A 21,281-nucleotide genomic window follows, 5' to 3' on the forward strand; every position below is an offset into this window, starting at 1 on the left:
GAAATATTAATTGGATAATTATCTGCTATCAGTTAGGAAATATGGGAATAATGATGGGATTATTACAGAGAAATAAACAAGTAATAAAACAAATATATGTGTCAGTTTATATTACGGTTTTACGATTTAATGTTGAGTTAATATATTGCAGCTAAAACGTGCAAAAATTTTCTGTATCATTAATACCAAGTTCAAAGTATATTGATAAATTTGATTTTGATTCCAAATGTGTAATGTTATTTTCTTATTCTCTATTTATCTTTTTTATTTATTTTAATTAAATCATTACAAGTATTTATTGTATATATTATTTGCATGGTGAACTTGTTACGAATTTAAATCGTCTCTATTATCATAATTACGTTGAATTGGTCATTGAAAGTAATAATGATTAAAAATTATTTATCCATTTCTTCCAAGTGGTTGTGCAATTGATTCTACCGTTAAATAAAATTATATTTTTATGTTAATTCACCAATTGGATTGTTTTCTAGTTAATTGGTCTTAATTTTAAATTCATCTCAATTACTTTTCTTAACTCAAGTTATTTTTCCTTTGAATAATGGAGTGATTCTTTTGAAATTAAAAAGAATAAATTATTTGTTTGCATAAAAATAATCATTATCATCAGATTCTTATGATATTGATAGAATTGAAAGGTCTATCGAGCCGCGTACGGAAGAAGATAGACTCGGAGCTGGAATATATAAACAGGAAGACGAACCTCGTAAATCAGAGATATGCTTCGGTTGCAGCTGTTATATGAAAACCCTCGATTAAATGAATTGGCAAGCCACCGATATCGGTGCTATATTCATGTACGTGTATATAGATATATATAGAGCTTCAATTGGATTGTGGCGTACCACACGTCAATAGAATTTTTGTGAGATGCCTTCAACGATCGAGTGTCACGCGAATAAAAGTTGTGATCCTCTAGACTCAACTGTAGACTCTACAATATACCAGTTTATGAATGGAGCACTAGCAAGAATATATGTCTCATAACTTCTTACGTTTTATTTCTACTCTACCCCACCCAAAGTTGGCTCGTAAAAGTCATCGAAGAATTGACGTAACGTATGACTTGTGTGCAGCTGTTACACACTTACTTAAATGCATACTTATAATCCAAGACTTCCACAAATGTGAAGGAACTTGTAGTTATATTTTTCTCTCATTTTCTATTTATTCATTTGTTTTTTTATTCAAGATCAAAGTTAGATCTTGAGTGATTTCAATAAGATCAAATAATAAATAATAAAAAACTGAAGCGGAATGTAGTAAAAAATATCGTTAATAAATTCATAAAAGTAAAAAAATTTTCAGTGTTTTTGAAATAACCGCGGTTATTATGTGCTTTCTTATGTAACAATTATGTTGTTGTAGTATCTTGTAAATATTCTTTACGTCGAAGTGCAATAAAAAAGTTGAAGTCTGTGATGTAATTTTATGTCAATCTTCTTGAGATGTTTTTTATTATTATCTTATTTATTTTGTGAGCCATCAAAAATTTAATGGTATTTAATTTGAAGATGTCGAAACAAAACAGGTTTATTCTACTTCTACAATATTTTAGAGAAAAAAAATGATAAGTTTGAAGAAAAAAGAATTAATTTAGTGAGAATGATACAATGGATGTATTTTTATAGCTGATAGATAGTATTTTTTAATAGAAACAATAATTAAAAATTTAATAATTATCGATAAAGAAATTTATCAAGCTCGTTATAAAGAAAAAAATTAATTAACTTTGTTTTATATGATAAATCGGAATAATTTCGTGTATATTAAATTTATAAAATTTTCATTATGAATTTAACGAAGAAATGATCGAGAATATAATGAAATTATCGCTGTACAAATTGTAATGATTTTATGATTAAACATTCGTTTTTAATGTTTATATAAAGGTAGTAATTTTATTGTCAACTCGACGTATTATTTATGACTGAGTATTTATCGATTTGTTAAATTTCATCGGTTGAACAAGTAGAGAAAGATGAGCACAGAATAGTTTGTGTAATATGCGATTTCTATCGCGAATACATTGTCCACGCACAGTTTGTTTTTCGTTGATGCAATTACTTTTAGTTGCTGTTTTTGATCACTATCTTGTTCCCTTCTATATACGTTTTTACCATCAATGAATATGAAAAATATTGACAAATTTATATCTCAAATATTTTTTATACGCTAACTACGAAACTGACTGTAAAAGAAATAAATATTTAATACAAATATAAAAATTTTCCAGCAAATTGTTACAAGGATTTTCAAATGAAAATTTATTTTTTCAGAATAGCTCGCTTAATTAAAGATTTTCATATTCATTTCATAATTATATATTTTTTTATATTTATATGCGTTTTCTTGTTTTAAAAAATGTATGAATATTATTTTTCAACTAAGTTAAATCCGATAACGGTTTCGTTTTCATTCAATTTTTGTTTCTGTCACTGTTTCTCTTATTCGCACATTTATTTATTTCTTTTGTCTGTCTCTTTTGTGGTTTTTTCAACATGAATATGGAAATATTTCGACGCGCCGACGCGGATATCACAGTCGCGCGGATTCTCACAATGATTTCGCGCTCATATACATATATAGACCTCGAGCTCGTTTATCCTAATTAGCAATTCCAGCGATAGTGCACGCTTTTCTCTTTTATTCGAGTTCCTCTCGTTCGTTTGAAAATAATTCTGTCCATACAGTGCGTTGTGACTGCAATGACATTAAATTTTTTTTCTTTTCATTTCTAAAAAAATTTTTTAAATTTAGTATATAAAATGAATAATCTGAATATCGATAAAAATATTAGTTTGATAATTTTATGAAAATTATTCAATCAAGTTTTACAGCTTTATTTTTTTTTTGTTGAAAATCTATAGAAGATCAAGTAGATTGCACGTATGACTTGTCAAAAGACTTCAACAGATACTTTGATAGCTTTGTTAATAAACTATAGAGCTTTTTAACAATCAAGTTTATTTCAGTTTTTATGATTTTTTTTATGAGCAATAATTTTTTCAAAGGACAAAAAATATAAAAAAATTACTTGAGTTAAGGAAATATTTTTTTTACAAATATTGGAAGCCTTTAGTAATAAATATTCATTCAACTATTATTCTGATAAAATAATCTCATTTAACTCTTGTATACCTTCTGGACCTGCAGAAGAATGTTCAGCGCTACATGGGGACTGAAGCCGAAAACAATAAAATGGCTGTACACAGCTGTTGTCATTCCCCAACTAACCTACGCCTCCATAGTATGGTGGACCTCCGTCAGGAGGAACGCCTGCAGGAAGCAACTAAATAAAGTCTATAGAGCGGCACTGCTAGGTATAACGGGAGCCCTGAGGACGACCCCAACCCTAGCTATGGGCTGCCTACTGAGCATCCCTCCGCCGGAACTGATGGTGGAGGTGCTAGCGAAGAGGGCGGCCATCCGCTTGAGGAGCCATAGACAGTGGACGAGCTTTCGAGCTGGGCATGCGGCGATTCTGGGCCCGGAGGACCCTACGGGACTCAGTGGCAAAAAGGTCGATCGCTGCCCCAGGAAGCTAGAATTCTCACCCGGATACGAAGTCATCTTCATGGACAGACGGACCTGGCTGGAGGAAGGCGAGGAATCGCTTACTCCCAAGGGGCCTGTCTGGTACGTGGATGGGGCGAAGTGTAAGGGGGGAGAGGCCGGAGCCGGAATCTGGTGCGGGGGACCACGGGTGGAGGAATCCTACACCCTGGGCCAGGACGCTTCCGTGTTCCAGGCAGAGGTGTACGCAATCCTGTTATGCGCTATGCATATAACCAAAAGAGATTGCACTGGGCAGCATATCTATATCTGCAGTGACAGCTATGCTGCCTTAACGGCTCTTTCGCAAGTGGCTACCTGTTCAAAACTCGTGGACCACTGCAGAAGGGTACTAAAACAAGCGGCATGCCGCAACAAACTGAAGCTGCTAAAGGTACCAAGTCACTGCGGTATACGCGGCAACACCGAAGCTGACAGGCTGGCCCGTATTGGCGCCAGCGGCGGAGGTGACAGGGGCCCAGTGGAGATAAACGCTCCCGGGGAACTTGTAAAGGCGCTGGGGGACAAGTGGCTGCACAAAAGATTCACCAGCTACTGGGCGGAGACCTCGGGGATGAGGCACACCAGAGCGTTCATCAGGAAACCCACAACTCAAGTGAGTAGGGACCTGATCGAACTGGATAAAAGAAGGCTAAGAGTGGCCGTGGGCACCGTCACAGGGCACTGGCTAACTCGACGCCATATGAAGATGCTGGGACGCGGAGAGGAATCCGCGTGCCGGTGGTGTGGTGAGGAGGAAGAGACGCCTCTCCACATGATAAGGGAATGCTCGGGGCTAAGGGAACCCAGGCAGCGCCTGTTAGGGAACCTTGAGACCGACGCACCCATCCTTGAGACGGTCGGGACGGACAGGCTTCTGCAATTTTGCTACGAGGCCGGGCTGTACCAACCCACCTAAGACCGCCTTTACCACAAGCTTGGACCCAGTACAATGGCCCCGTGGCTAAGTGCAGGGGAGGCGGGGCAGATTAATGGGGAAAACTCTTGTATCGTTTCAAAATATTTTCGAATAAAACAATACTGTTTTGTGTAAAAATAATAATTTTTTAAACCCATTGAATGTAAAAAAATTAGTAAATTGATTTATTCATTTATAAAAAATTTAATAATGTTATTCAAAAAAATGAATTGGAATAAAAAAAAATTTTATTTATTGGTGAATTGTTTAACAAAATAGACTAGAAAAATTCGCTAATTAAGTTGTCGGCATAATTTCTTATATACAAATATTTCAACTATTTTTACAAACTACTCTAAAACTGACTTTTTCTTTTAAAGTTTTTGTCTCATACATAGTCGAGAAAGCAAATACCCGCAGTCAGAAAAACGGCTCTTAAGAGTACAAGGAAGGTATGGAATTTTCTTACAAATAACGTTAGTATAAAGCAAACGGTAACAGGTGGATAAAGATGAAAATATAGTACAAAGGATATACAAAAGGTACAACTACGAAGGTTAGTTCTGACAAAAGTAATAAGATGCAATGAAGTGTTGATTTATAGTATTAAAAAAATATAAAGGTATGTAAGTAAAGATGAAAAAGCTGACAGATGAATAAAATAAATCGCACATACAAGTGGAATTGATTGAGCAGCAGAAAGTAAAAAAGTGCGAATGAAAGAATAAGAAATATTGAAGTTGATAAAAAAGATAGCAGAGATGGAAAAAGGGAATAGAAAAATATGAAGCTAAATATATATTTATATATATATGTATAGCATGAAGCATGATATATTTGGCAGTACAGTCCTGGCAGTACACCACTTACAGGGATGGAGGCGGGCTTGTTGACCACGACGACGTCCTCGTCCATGTGTATCACCGTGATCGGCTCCGAGGTGACAGGCACCTCGTGTCTGCAACACACCAATCGTAACCAGCTTAACGTGGCTTTGAGCTTTACATTTACTCGTACATCTCTCATTCATTAATTTTACATTCAAACAACATTTCCTTTTTTTATTTTTATTTGCATTCATCTATATGTTGCGTAAATATTGATTCAAAAAATATTAATTTTTAATTGTTTGCTAATTAATTCTTTTACAGATTTCGTTCGTTATAATTAATGAAGCTAATGAATGCATTTATATTTGAACGAAATTTAGAGCATGAAATATTGATAATTGTTGTTATTGATTGTGTACAATATTTTTTTTCTTTACGTTCTTCTTAAATTAATGAGGTAATTTAAAAAAGTACTCTCATGAAATAAATAGTCTAACTTATTAATTAACATTAATTCCAATTTTCTTCATTTTCAAATTAAATATTAAACATTTTTGTTAAATTTTTGAAAAGTATTTACTTTTATAAGAAAACCAAATCAATTAATTATTATATAAAGTATTGAAAACAACTTTGGAAAAGTAGTCTTACAAAAAAGAGTCGAAAATCGAATACTTTTCGAAATAAAAATTTCAAACTTACTTCCTATAAATCTACAAATTTTCGTGGAATTTTGAGAAAAATTTCTTTTGACCCAATTCATGAAAACACTTTCTTGGGGATTAAGAAAGAATTATTCGATTATTTTTTATGAAATTTTTGTTTCATTCTCGTAAGAATGTTGGTGTAATAACAGTCATTAGTTATGATGCACATGATACTATCAATAACTATGTAACCAAAGCAGTAAAAAATATAGACATACTTTGCAACATTGTAAATAATAATTAAAATACATTAGACTATTTTTTTGTTACAACACTGATCAGATTTCGATAATGAATTAAATGAAAATAAAAGATTGAGAAAATAATACAGATAAACTGAAAAAAAATTTTAATTTGTTAATTAGTCTTACATTAACGTTAAATACAATTAATTATTTTTCCTCGAGTTTGAGTTAATTGTATTCTAATTAATACAAGTTTAATAGTATAATTAAATCAAGGAGTTGGTGGGAACATGTCACATTGCAATGAAATGTAGCACATCTCTAAATTGTTCCTGTATGTGTGTTCTATTATATGAGTGATTATCCGGGGACCTACAAATGAAATTAGCAAACTATAATCTATCGATTCGAGGTATTCAATTAGTTGGATTTACGATTGTCTTTCTCCCATTCACTTATTCCTCAGAGAACACAGGACTATTTGGCATCAAGCTAATTTACTTAACCACTAGCTCACCTGTGTCAGGGTTAGTCATTTTTAGTCGTACAACATACAAGAAAGAGAGAGTACGATTAATTTCATTTCCCCGACAAATTATGACTGCATTTATTGCTTAAGTACGGTTATTACTTTATGAGTCTAATTGAAACGATGCTCATTCTGAGAGTTTTGATGCTTGGTGGGTTTTATTCTTGTTATATTGTTGTAATAATTAAATCTCATGATTCAGTTGTATTTATAAATTAATCTAATAAAAGCAGTTCTTTTTATCGGTGGTAAATCGAATAATAGCTCTGCTATTCAACAGATTAAAAAATATTCTTAATTCATTATTTTCTGTTGGAACTTCTCAATTTATTTGTACGTGAAAAAAAGAAGAAATGTCCCGATAGACAAGAGTTGAAATTTGACATCGATTTGAGCTTAAATTGATGCCAAATTTCAACTCTTGTTATCGAGGTAGTAAATAACAAATATTATTTTTTTTACAATAATTTTTCATAACTGAAATAACTTTTGTAAAAATGATTATGAAAGTAGAAAAAAGTAGTTCTTTTTTTTTGAGTGATAATTACTCTAGAATTTTTTACATTTCATTCACAACTCAATCGGCTGTTATGTTACTGACCTTGTGTTAAATAGATCAAGTGCCCTCTTACTTTCTTTAATATTAAATAAAGATTACAAGGAAATACGATAATTGAATTTCCCTTCAGTAGTACATCAATTAATTTACATTAACTATCAAAAGATATATACCACCTGTCTAATGATGACATAAAAAAATATTGGTATGTTTTAAATTGATACTTGGACAATCAATGTCACGTCATTGAATCAATAATTCATGTTTAAATTGGGCAAACAACCAATCTTATTCTTTCTAAAGACGTGGCACAATCAAGACAACAAATTCAGATAATACAAATCGAATATAAAAAAAATCAATAAAAATGAACGTGAAAAGATCTGTAAAATTATTTAGAAGTGAATAGAAAAATCATTCAGAGTTATGATTATTATTCAAATAGAACTTCATAGAAGGCTTTATCTGAAACGATTCAAGAAATTGGGCAGACAGATAAGACATTTAGAAGAAAATGCTTCTGTACACATAAACGCGTTGGCACGTATGAGATAAGGAAATTTTCGTGAATTCTCACGACAATGTAGTTTAACTTTATAATTATTATACACCTGAAACGTGTAACCCCCAGCGTTGTCTCAACACTTGCTCTCTTTCTTCTTCTATAGATCTTAAGCTAGTACATCCGAGAATTCTCATTAATATTCTAGAAACTCACGCGAGATTAGTACGATCGATTTTCCCTTGAGGGTAAGAGAAACACAGCTTGTGTGTACATGCCTCACCAAGCTGCTTATGGTTGTTCATGTATACATGAAGAGAGTAGCGTCGATGCACCTTGATGCGTCTCCATGTCCACACATAGTGGAATTCCAAACCTTCATCTTCATGAACCAACCCCAACAGCCCAATACAGAAGCTCAGTCGACACGCGATCAAGTCAAACTAATGCAGATAAACGCTCCCAAGGTGCAGACGAGCCACCAGATTTACTGATATCATCACTGCTACCAACAGATATGCAGTAGAAAGGATTGAGCAGGAAGGAAATAGGAATCTACTCATAAATCATCCTGTCACTTGTCCGTACCGCGCCCTCGACCCTCAAGCTCATGTAGATTTATCTACTTCCATTCTGGCATTTATGTTTCACCTTCTTCTTCACTCTCTTTATTTCAGGAACAACCCAATCGTAGAATATATCTGATCCATTACTGATATTTGTTGATGTTGTGATAACGTTTATAATAATTTTTTCGTTAGCAAATTTGTCTATTGAATTTGCAATCTAATTTATTATTTATGCATAAAATATTTGAGTCTTTCTCATACTTAGTTTTATTGAATTTTGATCTAAAAAAATTGTATTTTGTATAAATCGAATAAATATGAAAAATGTATTTTTTGTTCATTTTAATTATTTCAACATGATTAAAAATTGAATGAATAATTCAAATTGATATGAATGTAAAGAACTTGGAAACATTAAAGAGCTTTTTCTAAATAAATTTAATAAATTATTGAATTCAGATAATCCAAGTTAATTTATCAAATAAAAATATTTTATAGAATGAACGTTTTTTTCAATCATAAAAACATTCGCAACACATATTAAAATATTCAATTTTTGATTTTATTAATAATGCTGCATTTATAAATGACAATAATGAAAATATTTAATGGAAGAGAAATATTCAGATATATTTTGAAATAATTCATAAATTTGTAAGGCTGGATTACATCTCGTAAGTAACGTACATAACTTCCATGTAAAATCCACTTGTTTTAACTTACGACAAGTGGAGTTTGTATAGAGTTTACATAGGATCGAGTTTCGTTAGTAACGTACAAGTGTAATCCAGACCAATGGACAATAAAAATTCGACAACTTCGTTATCGAACAGAGAAATTTTATTATTATTTGTAACATAACTTTGTTGCTCTATTTTTTAAAAACATTATCGGAGTTAAAACGAACTTTTCAATAATGTGATAGCATTCTAGCAAAAAAAAAACTAATTATTTTGAACAACCGATAGGATGTTAATAAAAAATCACTAGAAAGCCATTATTTTTATAGTATATCACAATTTTCCAACGGATCACTAACCAATGTCAAGAAACTAAAAATTTATTATTGAAAATCTTTTCGAGTATTGAACTCATTTTGCTTTACTATGTATTGTGAAAGTTAAACAGAAAAATAATTAAAAATAACTGGTTGGAGTTAATCCTTGGGAATTGAACAAAAAGCAGGATTTAAGACTAATTTTATGTAAAACTAAGTGGATGAAAATTTTTTACAGGCTTTTCTAAAGCTAAGTGAAGGAGGAGGAACAAATTTATTTAAAGTATGAAATGACTTTAACTTGAATAAATAATATAATCAAAATAATTAATTTCATATAACATTGTTATATGAAACACCCAGAAACCCTTTAACGATCATACTACTATCAATGCATTTTTCATGTGTCAATAAGCTTCATTTGTAAAACATGATCAAATTCTTATTCAATGTATTCTGATATTTAGTAAATTTGATTTCACGTTACATGTGACAAAAATTTTATTTTGAATTTTCGACATTTTTTTCGATAGAATTTTTTAAATTCTGTATTTAATTCATTTCTAAATTCATTGGTTTTTTTTGTCATGGTAAATATGAACTAATTTGTTAAGCATCAAATTTTAATCATGAATTTGCAAATAATTAAGATAAGACAACGGAAGTTAAATAAAATAACATACACTTTTTCTTTATTAAAGTACTACATCTTTTGATCAATCAAGAGTTATCATGTAAGAATCCTCTGAGAAATTTTCGTTAACCTTTGAACTGAGCTTTTGCTAGAAAACATTGGTAGAAATCAAGATAAAGTATGGTAGACGATACAGAAATCTCAAAGGAAATTTTTATTTCATTAATTGTATTATTGACTATTCTCTAAAATAATAAATTAGAGAGAAGACAAAAGGCACAAAACGAGATGACAAATTCGAAATAACAATGTCGACAATTTGATTTTGATTTGGAAAATGGAGAAAGATAAAACAAAGTATATAAGCTGCAGGGCACAAAGTCTTGACTCGACCGTTACTTACAGTTATATACTATATTCCACGGACAAAATCCTAAGAGTTTTAAAAAGCGATTTTCTTAAGAACTGCTGATCTTATAGACTTGAACTAGAGTTTGAAATCTTTATCGAGTATCTTCTGTAAATTTGTATCGAAATAATAGTTTTTTTTCAAGAATTTTTTTTTAAAAGTTTAAATGTTGTTTTAGAAAAAAATTCTATATATATATTTTAGACCTTAAAATAACTCTAATATCTTTTTGAGCCTCAGGCATGCAATTTTTTTACTTGAAAAATAATTAAGAAATTTTTAATGACATGAAAGTTGAATATTTTTTTCCAAATTTTGTTAATTCATCTTCATCACTGCATTTTTATTTTAATTTATTCATGAAAAGTCATTAATATAGTATTTATTCATGAAATATTTTTACAAAAAAGATATTTTAAAAACTGAAAAGTTTCAATGTGCTTTTCAGAAAATTTAAATGAAATATTGTACTAAAAAAAACCTTTTTTTTATATTATTATTTTAGTAGAAGGAAAATTTTATTTTTATATGCAAAATAAACTTTTATAAATTAAAAAAAAGTTACATTTTTAAAAGTTTTTTGTGTATATAAAGTAATAGACCTTATTCCACTTTTTTTACTGTGACTTTAAATTTCGTCATAAAAGATTTTTAATGTGTTGTAAACTCACGATATGTTTTATTTAAACTTTTATTTAACTTTCATTTTTCAAAATTAAAAAAATTTTATACATAAATTATATTATTAATATTTCACGATACTTTTTACAACCACAACTAAATAAAATCAACTTATACCGTACACTATTTTTATCTACATTATTCAATTTCTTTTTTTGAATAGATTCCATCAAAAAAGCAGGTGGAGTTTTTTTTACCATAAATAAATGAATTTTTTCAAATTCCCTTCTATTGACAAAAGCTTTTTTACATAAAAAAGATTGAAAATATCACAATGTAAAATTCTAATTTCCTATTAAATGTTGCAAATAAAAAGGCGCAAAATTTGGAAAGCTGGCAGTCAAACTGGTGAATTCTTTTTTAGCTTTATCGACAATTTGACTAAGAATGAATAGATGATACGGAATGAATACGGAAAATAAGGAGAGTAAGAAGAAAAAAGGAGAAATACTCATTGCAAACGAACCATATTGAGGACAAGGGGTTGGCAGTTCAACAGTTCTTTTCGCCACTTTCTGTGCCCTCATTCTATTCTCATTCTTTGTCATGATACGAGTCCTTAAGCAGCATTAAACGGAAGAAGTCGGGCGAGAGAAGGCTAAAAGAGGAAGGATAAAAGCTGAATGACGATTTCCGATGGCTTTCATTTGAAACTACCTCCGGTACACTTTTTTCCAACTCATCTTCTCCAACTTTCAACCTTCAACCTCATCCTCCAGAATCTGCGCCTGCATCACTCTTGTAAAAGTTGCTTGTCTTACTGACGTATTCACACCATAGTTCAGTAACAACTTTTTGTTCAAAATTACATGATATACAACCTCATCCCTTATATCTTCTTTTTTTTTTCTTTTCCTGTTGCCTATTCCTCTCATCCGCATCTTGCTTCGCTACTATACTACTCGCTAATTGGATTATCGTAACCAATCCCTCATGTTCGCTTGGGAATGATCCTGGAATTGAGTAGCAAGCGAAACCTCATCTCACTTGACGCCAATACCATCTCTCCAGCGACGTCGGGTTCATCATCGACCTACAAGCCACAACCTATGTTTTCGTATTCATTTTTATCATCAACGTATGATAAATCCATGAAACTACAGAAATATTGTCTCGTTGTTTACAACTATTTTTTCAAAGAAATATCTGGAAACAGCTTTCATTAGTAAATGATGTTATCTCGATACAAATCTTATCAAAAGAATATTCATTGTATTGATTTATAAATTATGCTATTTATTCATTATTTAGAGAATTTAATCATGAAAAAAACTTGCCAACTACTAATATATCATCAGAAGAAAATGAAGTGCTTCAACAATTATCTTCATTTTCCTTTCATATTACATTACATCTATTTCATGATACTTTCTCTAGAAGAAAGTAAATTCTTTTTGATGGTCAATTTTTTAACATTTTTATCGTGAGGATCAGACAAAAAATTTTAACCCAACTCTTTTTTTCTAACTTATATTTAGGAACACTGGTCTTGTAATGATTTGTAACATTGAACTGACTAGCTTTCACAATCAAATAATAAAATGATGCGTGAGACTTCGTGGAGTGTATCACCACACTCCGGAATGCCGTTCGTAGGCTAAATATTCCCTCAATTTTAAGATATGTCAGGATTTGGCAATTATTCATTAATTAATAATATTACTGCTTCAATGGGTTATGTCAGGTACTAAATAACAGAACCTCTAAACACGATTGAGTCGCCAAAAATTCTTTGTATACTCTTGTACGCACCTCCACGGATTAAGTAAATACAGCAATAAAGAATATAAAATATAAATCATCAATGCATAGAGCACGCAGTTTTTCTATGAATTATAATAATTCTGCCGAAGTGACTCAAATTACATTACATTAAATAATTAAATATCAGCGAGACTTCTAATAAGTTTTCTCGGTTATAAAACAATAAAATATCAATTAAATAATTGGATTAATCAAACATCGATCGAATAACTACTCATGAGTGTAAGATAATACTAAATTCCAGTCTCAAGGGAGATCTGGAGATACGGCACGACAAATACGCGTTGTCGCCAAAATTCTTGACTACGGCGTTTCTTAAACCCCTCGTGTTACTTTTAATAAAGTATATAATAATAAAAATTACGCGACACAATCACGCTTGCTATACAATAATAGTAGATCTATTAGCAGCAATAAGGATACGGCTTACTGGTGACATCCCACGTTGTACCAAGAATCAGGAAACAGCTCCCATTGTAGCTGTCTCCGAAAATACTAAAAAAACTCTGTGATGTTTTTTCAACAAGACAAGCAAACGCTGAGTAAAGCTTTTCTGAAGAAACAGATTTTCCATTGCTTCTTAATTAGAAGTAAGGCAAAGAGTTTCATTACGCCGTCATCAATTTGAATTTTGATCAACTACTCATCATTTCATTAATTGAGAATGGGTCAATTGGTAATTATTAACGCGACCTCCCATTATAATCTTAAGGCAGTTTTAGGTGTCGTCTTTTAGTTGACTATTTTCTTAGTCAGCTAATAAAATAGTAAGGGGATATGAGGCGGACGATCTTCACAATAACATGTCGTGTTACAATCTTTGATTTTTACTCTCATAATTTTCTTCTCTCATTTAAGTAAGCTAAATGTTAACGGTCTCTATGACTTATTTCTTTATGATAAAGTCGAATTGAAATTCATACTTTATTTGCTTTTCCATTTAATTTCAAATTAGAAAATAATCAAGTTGCAGAAGTTATTAGATAATTTATATACTTCTTTCGTTTTAGAGAATATACTTCAACACCATTAATTTACTTCCTATTATATATGATGTTAAGAAGTAATTTATTTTATCTGATTATAAACTTTATACTTTAAAATTGACAAATCAATCAGCATATTTATAAAGTACACGTTAAAACTTCCAATGAATTAAATTTCAAACACCAGAAGTTTACGACTTGAAAGTTCTTGTTTCTATTTTATTTTCTTAAGGTAAAAATAAGCTTTTTCATGGCTTCATATACTTTCTTGTTTATTATATTTTCCAATATTAAACAATAATTTTATAACAGACATTTTTATATCTGAGAAATTTATGATTAAAAATTTAGTATTTTTTCTTGTAAGGTCTAGTAATGTAAGTGAAGTTAAATTTTAAATCACTCTTTAATCATTTAATGAAATTTATCTAGAGTTAATTTGAAGTACAGCACTGAGTTTAATGGATGAAAAACATCAAAACAATTTGTTGAAGATTCTTACATTTGTTACGCAACCCTAACACAACGACCAAGAGCTTTTTTTCTTATTCCGAGACCAAGTTTTATGAACCACGTTTGGCCGTAAAACATTTACGGCTCAAGAGGGTTCTGAGTGTATATATATATACATCTATACAGAATATATATATAGTCTACAATATTGGAGAACACCGCAAGTAAGTCTAGTCACAAGATTCTCGTGTACTTTTTACCCCCCGTTACTCTTTAACCTCTAATGAAAAAATTGCATTGAAATTTATTCATGTTATTCATAATTTTTCATATTTTTAATAAATACTCAATAAAACTTGCTCGAACAAAGCCGAGAAAAAAGTTACGAATATGGAAATGAGAAAAAGAGAAAATTATGCAAGTGGAATAATCATACATGACTCACCTTTCTTTATATATGAATTGCAATAATTGAAATTGCTGTACTGATAAATGAATACAGTTATTATACTCATCATGAAATGACATTTCAATTTAGTTTCATCAATGTTTTTTATTGACATGAGTTGTTTCAATTTTTTTTCATCATTTTCTTTATTACTTTGGGGGAGTAATTACAAGAAACATTTGAACAAAATTATAAAAAACATTCAAAGTTGCAGTAAAATCCTCTTTTATATAATGAAACAACTGTCGTTATACCGTCATAACTTTTCGTTCATTTTACTACTGAATAAAATTCAAGTTAAGTCGAAATTTAATGCATGAGTTACTTAGTACTTCAATGATAACTTTCAACAACAAATGTTATTATAATTATAGAAAAACTATCTAATAAACTTTCCAGGCATTTTCTATTACAAAACTGATTAGAATAACGGTAATAAAAAAAAAGACTTCATACAATTCTAATTATTAAATTCGTAATTGTTTTAATTATTGAGTTTACTATTTCAAAATTATTCTTTGAAATGCCTATTAAAATGTCATTAAAATGAAAAAAAAACCATTTCATATTTTACAATTCCTATTGAATAATTTTGTCAATTATTGAGTAATAAACAATGATAAAAGTGCCATTAAAATTAATGTGATTGTTAATGTGGATATCAATTCCATAATCTTTTACATTGAGACTGTTTTTAAATCAAAAATTTATTTTATTACTAATTAATATTTTTTTTGATTGGTGTCAATTGAATATAAACTATTGATTGGTCTATTTTTGATATGAAACAAATGGAGATGATTGATCACTCTGAATAAGTGACGTGTGAAACATTGGAACTCTAAATAAAATATAATCCACGTTATTACACGGTAACAAAAAATTTTTGAGAATATTTCCACTGAATTTCTATATTCACAGGACAATCTGCAATTTTGAAGACTATTATGTGTGTTGAATTGCTGGTGAATTTTGGGAAGCAAGTTTAAAATATTGAAAATTCGTGGTAAATTTGACTGAGCCTTTGTTATTTTTGTGCTCTCATTTCACCTTGATGATTTTTCATTTTTCAATGACTTTCCTTGTTTCAAAGAGTGAACTATATCTATCAATTACTTTTAAGTATCAACAATAATGCATTTTCAAATAAAATGGACTTTGTTTAATAAAAAAAAAAAGCGTTATCAGAACAGACCGAACTGATGTAAAAAAATATAAGTCATTTATCTGTGGATTGTCTACAAAAATTTTATTGGATGTGTCTATAAAACATTTACGAGTTTCTATATCTTATGGGAGTAGTGGAGGATGAAGGTAAAGACGGAGCCGTAAAGTTTTCCACACGATGAGAGATATATTGCAGAATGAAAGACCTGGAAATTCAACAGACGCGATTATAGAATACTTGAAAATAAATATTAACTATCAAACGTGTAATCTTGTTTCATTACTTTCGTAGCTGGTAGCTAATTCAGTTACTTCCTTCTTGGAGGTCTATTAAAGTAACATTAATGGCTTGTTTGTTCATGTCACATGATAGACCCTCAGTATATGACACAATTATCATGCATACCAACTTCCAAGTGATTTATATATCATAAGTAGAGACCTTGGCCTAAGTCCCTGGACTCATTGACCAGACGTGTGAGAATTTGAAATGACTGTATTCATGAACTTTATACAGCACTCGATTGGGCTGTCACGAATGTCCGATTGGAGTTGTTTGATAGGTTCGGAACTCCTCAGAGAGTCAACGAAACAACTCGAAGAATTTCTATCTAGTTCCAGATTTAACTGAGTAAAGTAGACGAGAATATTTGAGCAGATCTAAAACGAGCTTGGATGGTACTCGATTACTGGTGGAAGCTGTCGCGCATTCAAGGGTGTCAAGATTTCCTTCCTCAGCTAGTGCGGTTAAGCATCACTGAAAGTGCCTCGTTACCTTCTGTTACCGCATCGTTTCCGTGGCGGTTTACGATGCATCCAAGCGGGTACTGGGTAGACAGCTTTAAATGTCGTAACTAACATGCTCGATCAAATTGACGTCACAACTGAACCTTGGAACGTGTTTCGTGATACCAATGTGGCGACGATTCTATCAACGATTATCACCTGTAATTAGCCCGGGTGCAGTAATCGCAACGTTAACCATCTTTTAACGTTGGATGACGATGAGTATATGCTTGGCTAGACTCGTAAATGCACTTGGTTATTTATATGCTAGATGCCATGCTTGAATGTGTGCCGTAACTATCGTCTTTATATCTTTTGCCTCACTGATGTTTTTCTCATCATCAACCGCTTTATCTCTTTCCCTCACGTACTCCAATCCTTCAGGGCCTCGAGCAGACAATCTCAGAGACACAAAGAGTCTAACTTGCCAACTCTGTTTCGAAACTTAGCTTTATGACCCAATTATACTTATAACCCTCACACATGTGCTATACTCTTTAACCTTTTCACGTCATTTTCTATTCGAAGCCTTTTGTTTTCACCCTCTAAACCACCTGCAACTTTATTTTCATTTTTTATCCTCTCTGCATTCAATGATGCATAACACCTATTTTTTTTTCTCTAAATCTCGGTCATGATGCTGTAAAATATACGAATGGGCTTGCGATGAAATATTGTGGTTATATATTTTCTGACATTTAATCACTTTGGAAAACCTCTCAAATGTGTGCGGGCGTCATCAAAAAATACGTATTTGTCGAATGTCAAATTAACTTGGTGGATTTTCACTATTGATAAAAGTCAAGTTTTATCTTGAAGAATTTACTATTATTAAATTTAAAGGTTTCTCTCTTTTGTGTGATGTGTCTGCATAGTAGTGAAAACGCAAAAGGTGTACTTTGACGTAGTTACATAAATTTATGGCTGACGTTTATAACAGTTGTATATAGGGAGCCATTATTACAATTAACAAGAGAACCGTTAATACAACTGTGTGTATTATTAGATATGTCTTTATTGTAGTCCTTTACTTTGAAGTCTTTTTACTCTAAATTGTAGTTGCTTTGTTTAATTATCCTACGTGGAGGATTACCAACTTCTGTATAATTATCACCGATGAATTTCTAGATGTAAAAGTATAAATTAAAAATTCAACCATCATAAATTAATATTTATGTGGATCAATTGTTTGATGTTTTGTTTTCATAACAACAGATAAAAAATTTCAAACTTCTAGTAAAGTTATTTGTCTATCTCATATTAATAATTTATTAATTAATATTATGATTTTAATTTTGTGCTATTAAGTGTTGATTTAAGATTTTATTTAAAGGATTTTATTGAGATAAGTCGCTGAAACAACAAATACTTGAATCTGATGATCATCTAGATAAAAGATTAATTTTACGGCTGAGTACTAACTAAGAAAATGATTTATTTTCGAAACGAAGAAAGATTCAGAAGCTTCTACTGTTCACTCCAAGTAAAATATTTTCCACGAGTATAAAAGAATATCATCGGGGACATTTTTGGATGTTGCTCTTCTTGCTTTTGTACAGTTGTCTGATTTATCTAACGACCTAGTGTGCAATCGTGTGGTGTAGTAAAGTAACTTTTACGAAGAAAGACCATAAATAAATGGATCCATAGAATTAGCTTGTCACGTGTAGAAGTTGTTGTATAATAAATAAATTCAATGAAACTTATATGTGTACTTGTGTGAAATGGAGCATTGTTTGAGTCTCAAGTCATAGCTCAAATATTCTTATCCAAAGTCTAAAATCCTCTTAGCTAAATATTTTTCATTTATTTTTTAAATTGTAAGTAAACTTAATTGAGGCATTTCAAGTTAGTCTAGGTATTGTACAAATAAAAGGGAGAATATTTTAAGTAAGGGGAAAAAAACCGAGTATAAAATTTCACTCGACCTTTCTCGCTTGGAAATTGGCTGGGGTTTCAACCTAATTTGTGCAGTCTCCCACTTTATTACTTCATCCTTACAAAGTACGCAAAAAAAATCATTCTGACAAGCTCACTTTCTAACAATTTATAGCGAAAAAAATGTACCAAAAAATAGCTAAAGACTTACATTTGCATCGTAAACAATGGTCTTAAGGCAACTTTTCTTCACCACATCAGGAGTGTATTTTTAGTATGTCATATAAAACTACGCTAAAAAGACTAATCTAGAAATATTTATGAAGATTAAGTTACCAGGATTAATTTTTTAGAAAGTTTACATCTTATTATCATTTAATCAATTTTTTATCTTTTTAAAAAAATTTTTATAATTTTTTAATTAAACAATGAGATGTTTATGAATGCTGATGATATGTTAGAAACGTATATTAGAATAGTTTGTGCTGTGAGAACAGCTCGTTAGTTTAATTTGTCGTGAATATACAACTCGAGATCTGTCTCAAGGATTTGCATTTTCAAACTTTTTGAAGCAGTAATTGCTCCAATATGAACAGATATAGTATCCAACAGTTATAATCTTTGCTTCAAGATACGTATGTAAATTTTTAAAGAAAAGTATTTCTTTGAATAAAATATCTTGGTTGATATTAAAAATGCATTATGTTCGAAGAAAGCAAATTCCTTTCTTCTTTTCTGAATTTCAAAACCAGAGAATTTTTGTGGTAATATGATAACGAAAGTAAAGCATAAAAATGAACATTAAAAACTATCAGGATACATTTCCAAGCTGACTCGAAAGTAAATATTTTTTTTTAACTTTCATGTATCTGGAGAACAAATGATGATACTGATATGAGACCGGTTTCATTTAATACATAATTATGTAACTTAGACCTGATTAGATTTTGAGCAAAATTGGTCAAGTTGTTTTTTATCCCGAATAAAAAACTGAAAAGAATAAAAATAGCCGATTTCCACATTATATAGGCACTGGGAGGGAGCAAAGCCTCCTGAAATGAAAAAAGTATGGTATTTTTATTCTTTCACTAGTAAGTTCATCATGTGGACTTTTCGGGTAACAACCAGACCACTAGACCCTCTATTTTGTTGTGAAATCATATTTACTAAAAAAAGTAGCTAAGTTTTTTTGTTTTAATTTATAAACTTTGTTTTCATTTTTCCTTTAATAATGAGATGTAGCCTACAATACTTGAGCAATTAGCAATAAATGTAAAATTGTTCAATCTTTTATCAATTTTTTCACTGATAATTTTTTAAAGATTTAACAAGCAGTATCATTTTTTTGTGAGGTGCTAAAAAAAAGTAGGAAAATTATTCCTTATACTCAAATCCATATTTTCAATGAAAAGCTATATCCCTAAAATTTTATGATTTCATGAATAAGTTGAGAGCTTTTACAAAAAAATATACCAAAGAAATAACGACAAATCAATGGATAGCTGGAAGTTTGATTGATTTGATTGCAAATTTTCTTCTATATTTATTCAAGGATATCAGCTCTACGATATTGATTAAAAAAAATTTAGTTTCAAAATGTATCGAATAATTTTACGAAAAAATATTAAAACTAAACCAACAAAGTGATCACTGCAAATCAAAGTGTTTTACAGTAAACATAAATATGTTCAATATTAAACTACCATAAACTGATGACAGATTTTAATACACTGCAGATTTTTAGTGATGTTTCATAAAAATTAATGATTGCATATGTCTACGACTTGATTTTGACAATAAAAAAAGCTGTTGCTTTGACATATTTATCAAATGAAACCAAACAAAAACAGCTGCCTCTCATAACCATGGTTAATGGAATATAAGAGTGGGTACTTGAAGAAAATTATTTTCATACACGTCGATGCTTCTGTTGTAATTATATTTAGCTAGGTATTGTTCAAATATCCTTTAGAATGAAGTTGAAGTGGTGAAAACCAGAAAGTCTAGCCTCACAATTTGTTTCATTTACACTAGAGTTTGTAGCGTTTGTACAGACGAGAAGCAACAGTTTGATGGAGCAGAAGGAAACTGAGATAGATGCCAGGAGGGTTGAAGAAGAGAGAAAACAAGGTAACAAAAGTAGATGTTAAAAGAAATTTCAAGTGTTTGTTTTTTTTCCTCCTCATTTCAACGCGCAGCTCGTGAAGCTTAATACTATTCTTCGAAGAGAACGAGCAAATGTAATCCCTTTAGCTGACTTTGTTGAAAACATTTTCATAGTATTTCTGTTTTTAAACTGCCCTGTCTTTTGTGTATCTACTCATGACGATAAAATCGTAAAACCAAGTGTAATGACTTTTGTGTCTGTTGTCCTAATACTTGGTTATATTTTATAACAATAATTTTTCCTTTCTTTTTTACATACTCTTTACATGAGCTCGTTCAGTCGTTTAACAGGATAATAACGTGTAATAAGACATTAATATTTCACGTTTACTAAAACTTGCCTGCAGATGAAAATACTTTGTTTGATCCTTTTGTGTTCATTTTTCTAGATAAATGCTCAGCTACACTTTGGATAAGTTAAGCTACTGTTCGTTTGAACTGAGATAAGCCTTAATCCTTTGAATATACACCACTCTACTGTAGGATGTTCATACCAGTATTTTTTTTTGGTCCCTCAAAAATATGCCTGTCACATA

At 30.8% G+C, this 21,281-nt stretch overlaps 1 protein-coding gene across 3 annotated transcripts in view; it reads right to left on the bottom strand.

Moving 5' to 3' along the window:
* LOC118068715 (RNA pseudouridylate synthase domain-containing protein 2-like) overlaps positions 1-21,281 on the bottom strand; it is a 97,429-nt gene that overhangs the window by 4,255 nt on the left and 71,893 nt on the right. For all 3 annotated transcript variants that reach the window (XM_035086347.1, XM_035086348.1, XM_035086349.1), the window contains one exon: positions 5,366-5,453. In XM_035086347.1, coding sequence (XP_034942238.1) covers positions 5,366-5,453 — 88 coding nt within the window. The remainder of the gene's footprint in view (positions 1-5,365; positions 5,454-21,281) is intronic.

The sequence above is a fragment of the Chelonus insularis genome, unplaced genomic scaffold (genome assembly GCF_013357705.1).
Source record: "Chelonus insularis isolate UGA/USDA-ARS -01 unplaced genomic scaffold, ASM1335770v1 contig_3_pilon, whole genome shotgun sequence".
NCBI lineage: Eukaryota > Metazoa > Arthropoda > Insecta > Hymenoptera > Braconidae > Chelonus > Chelonus insularis.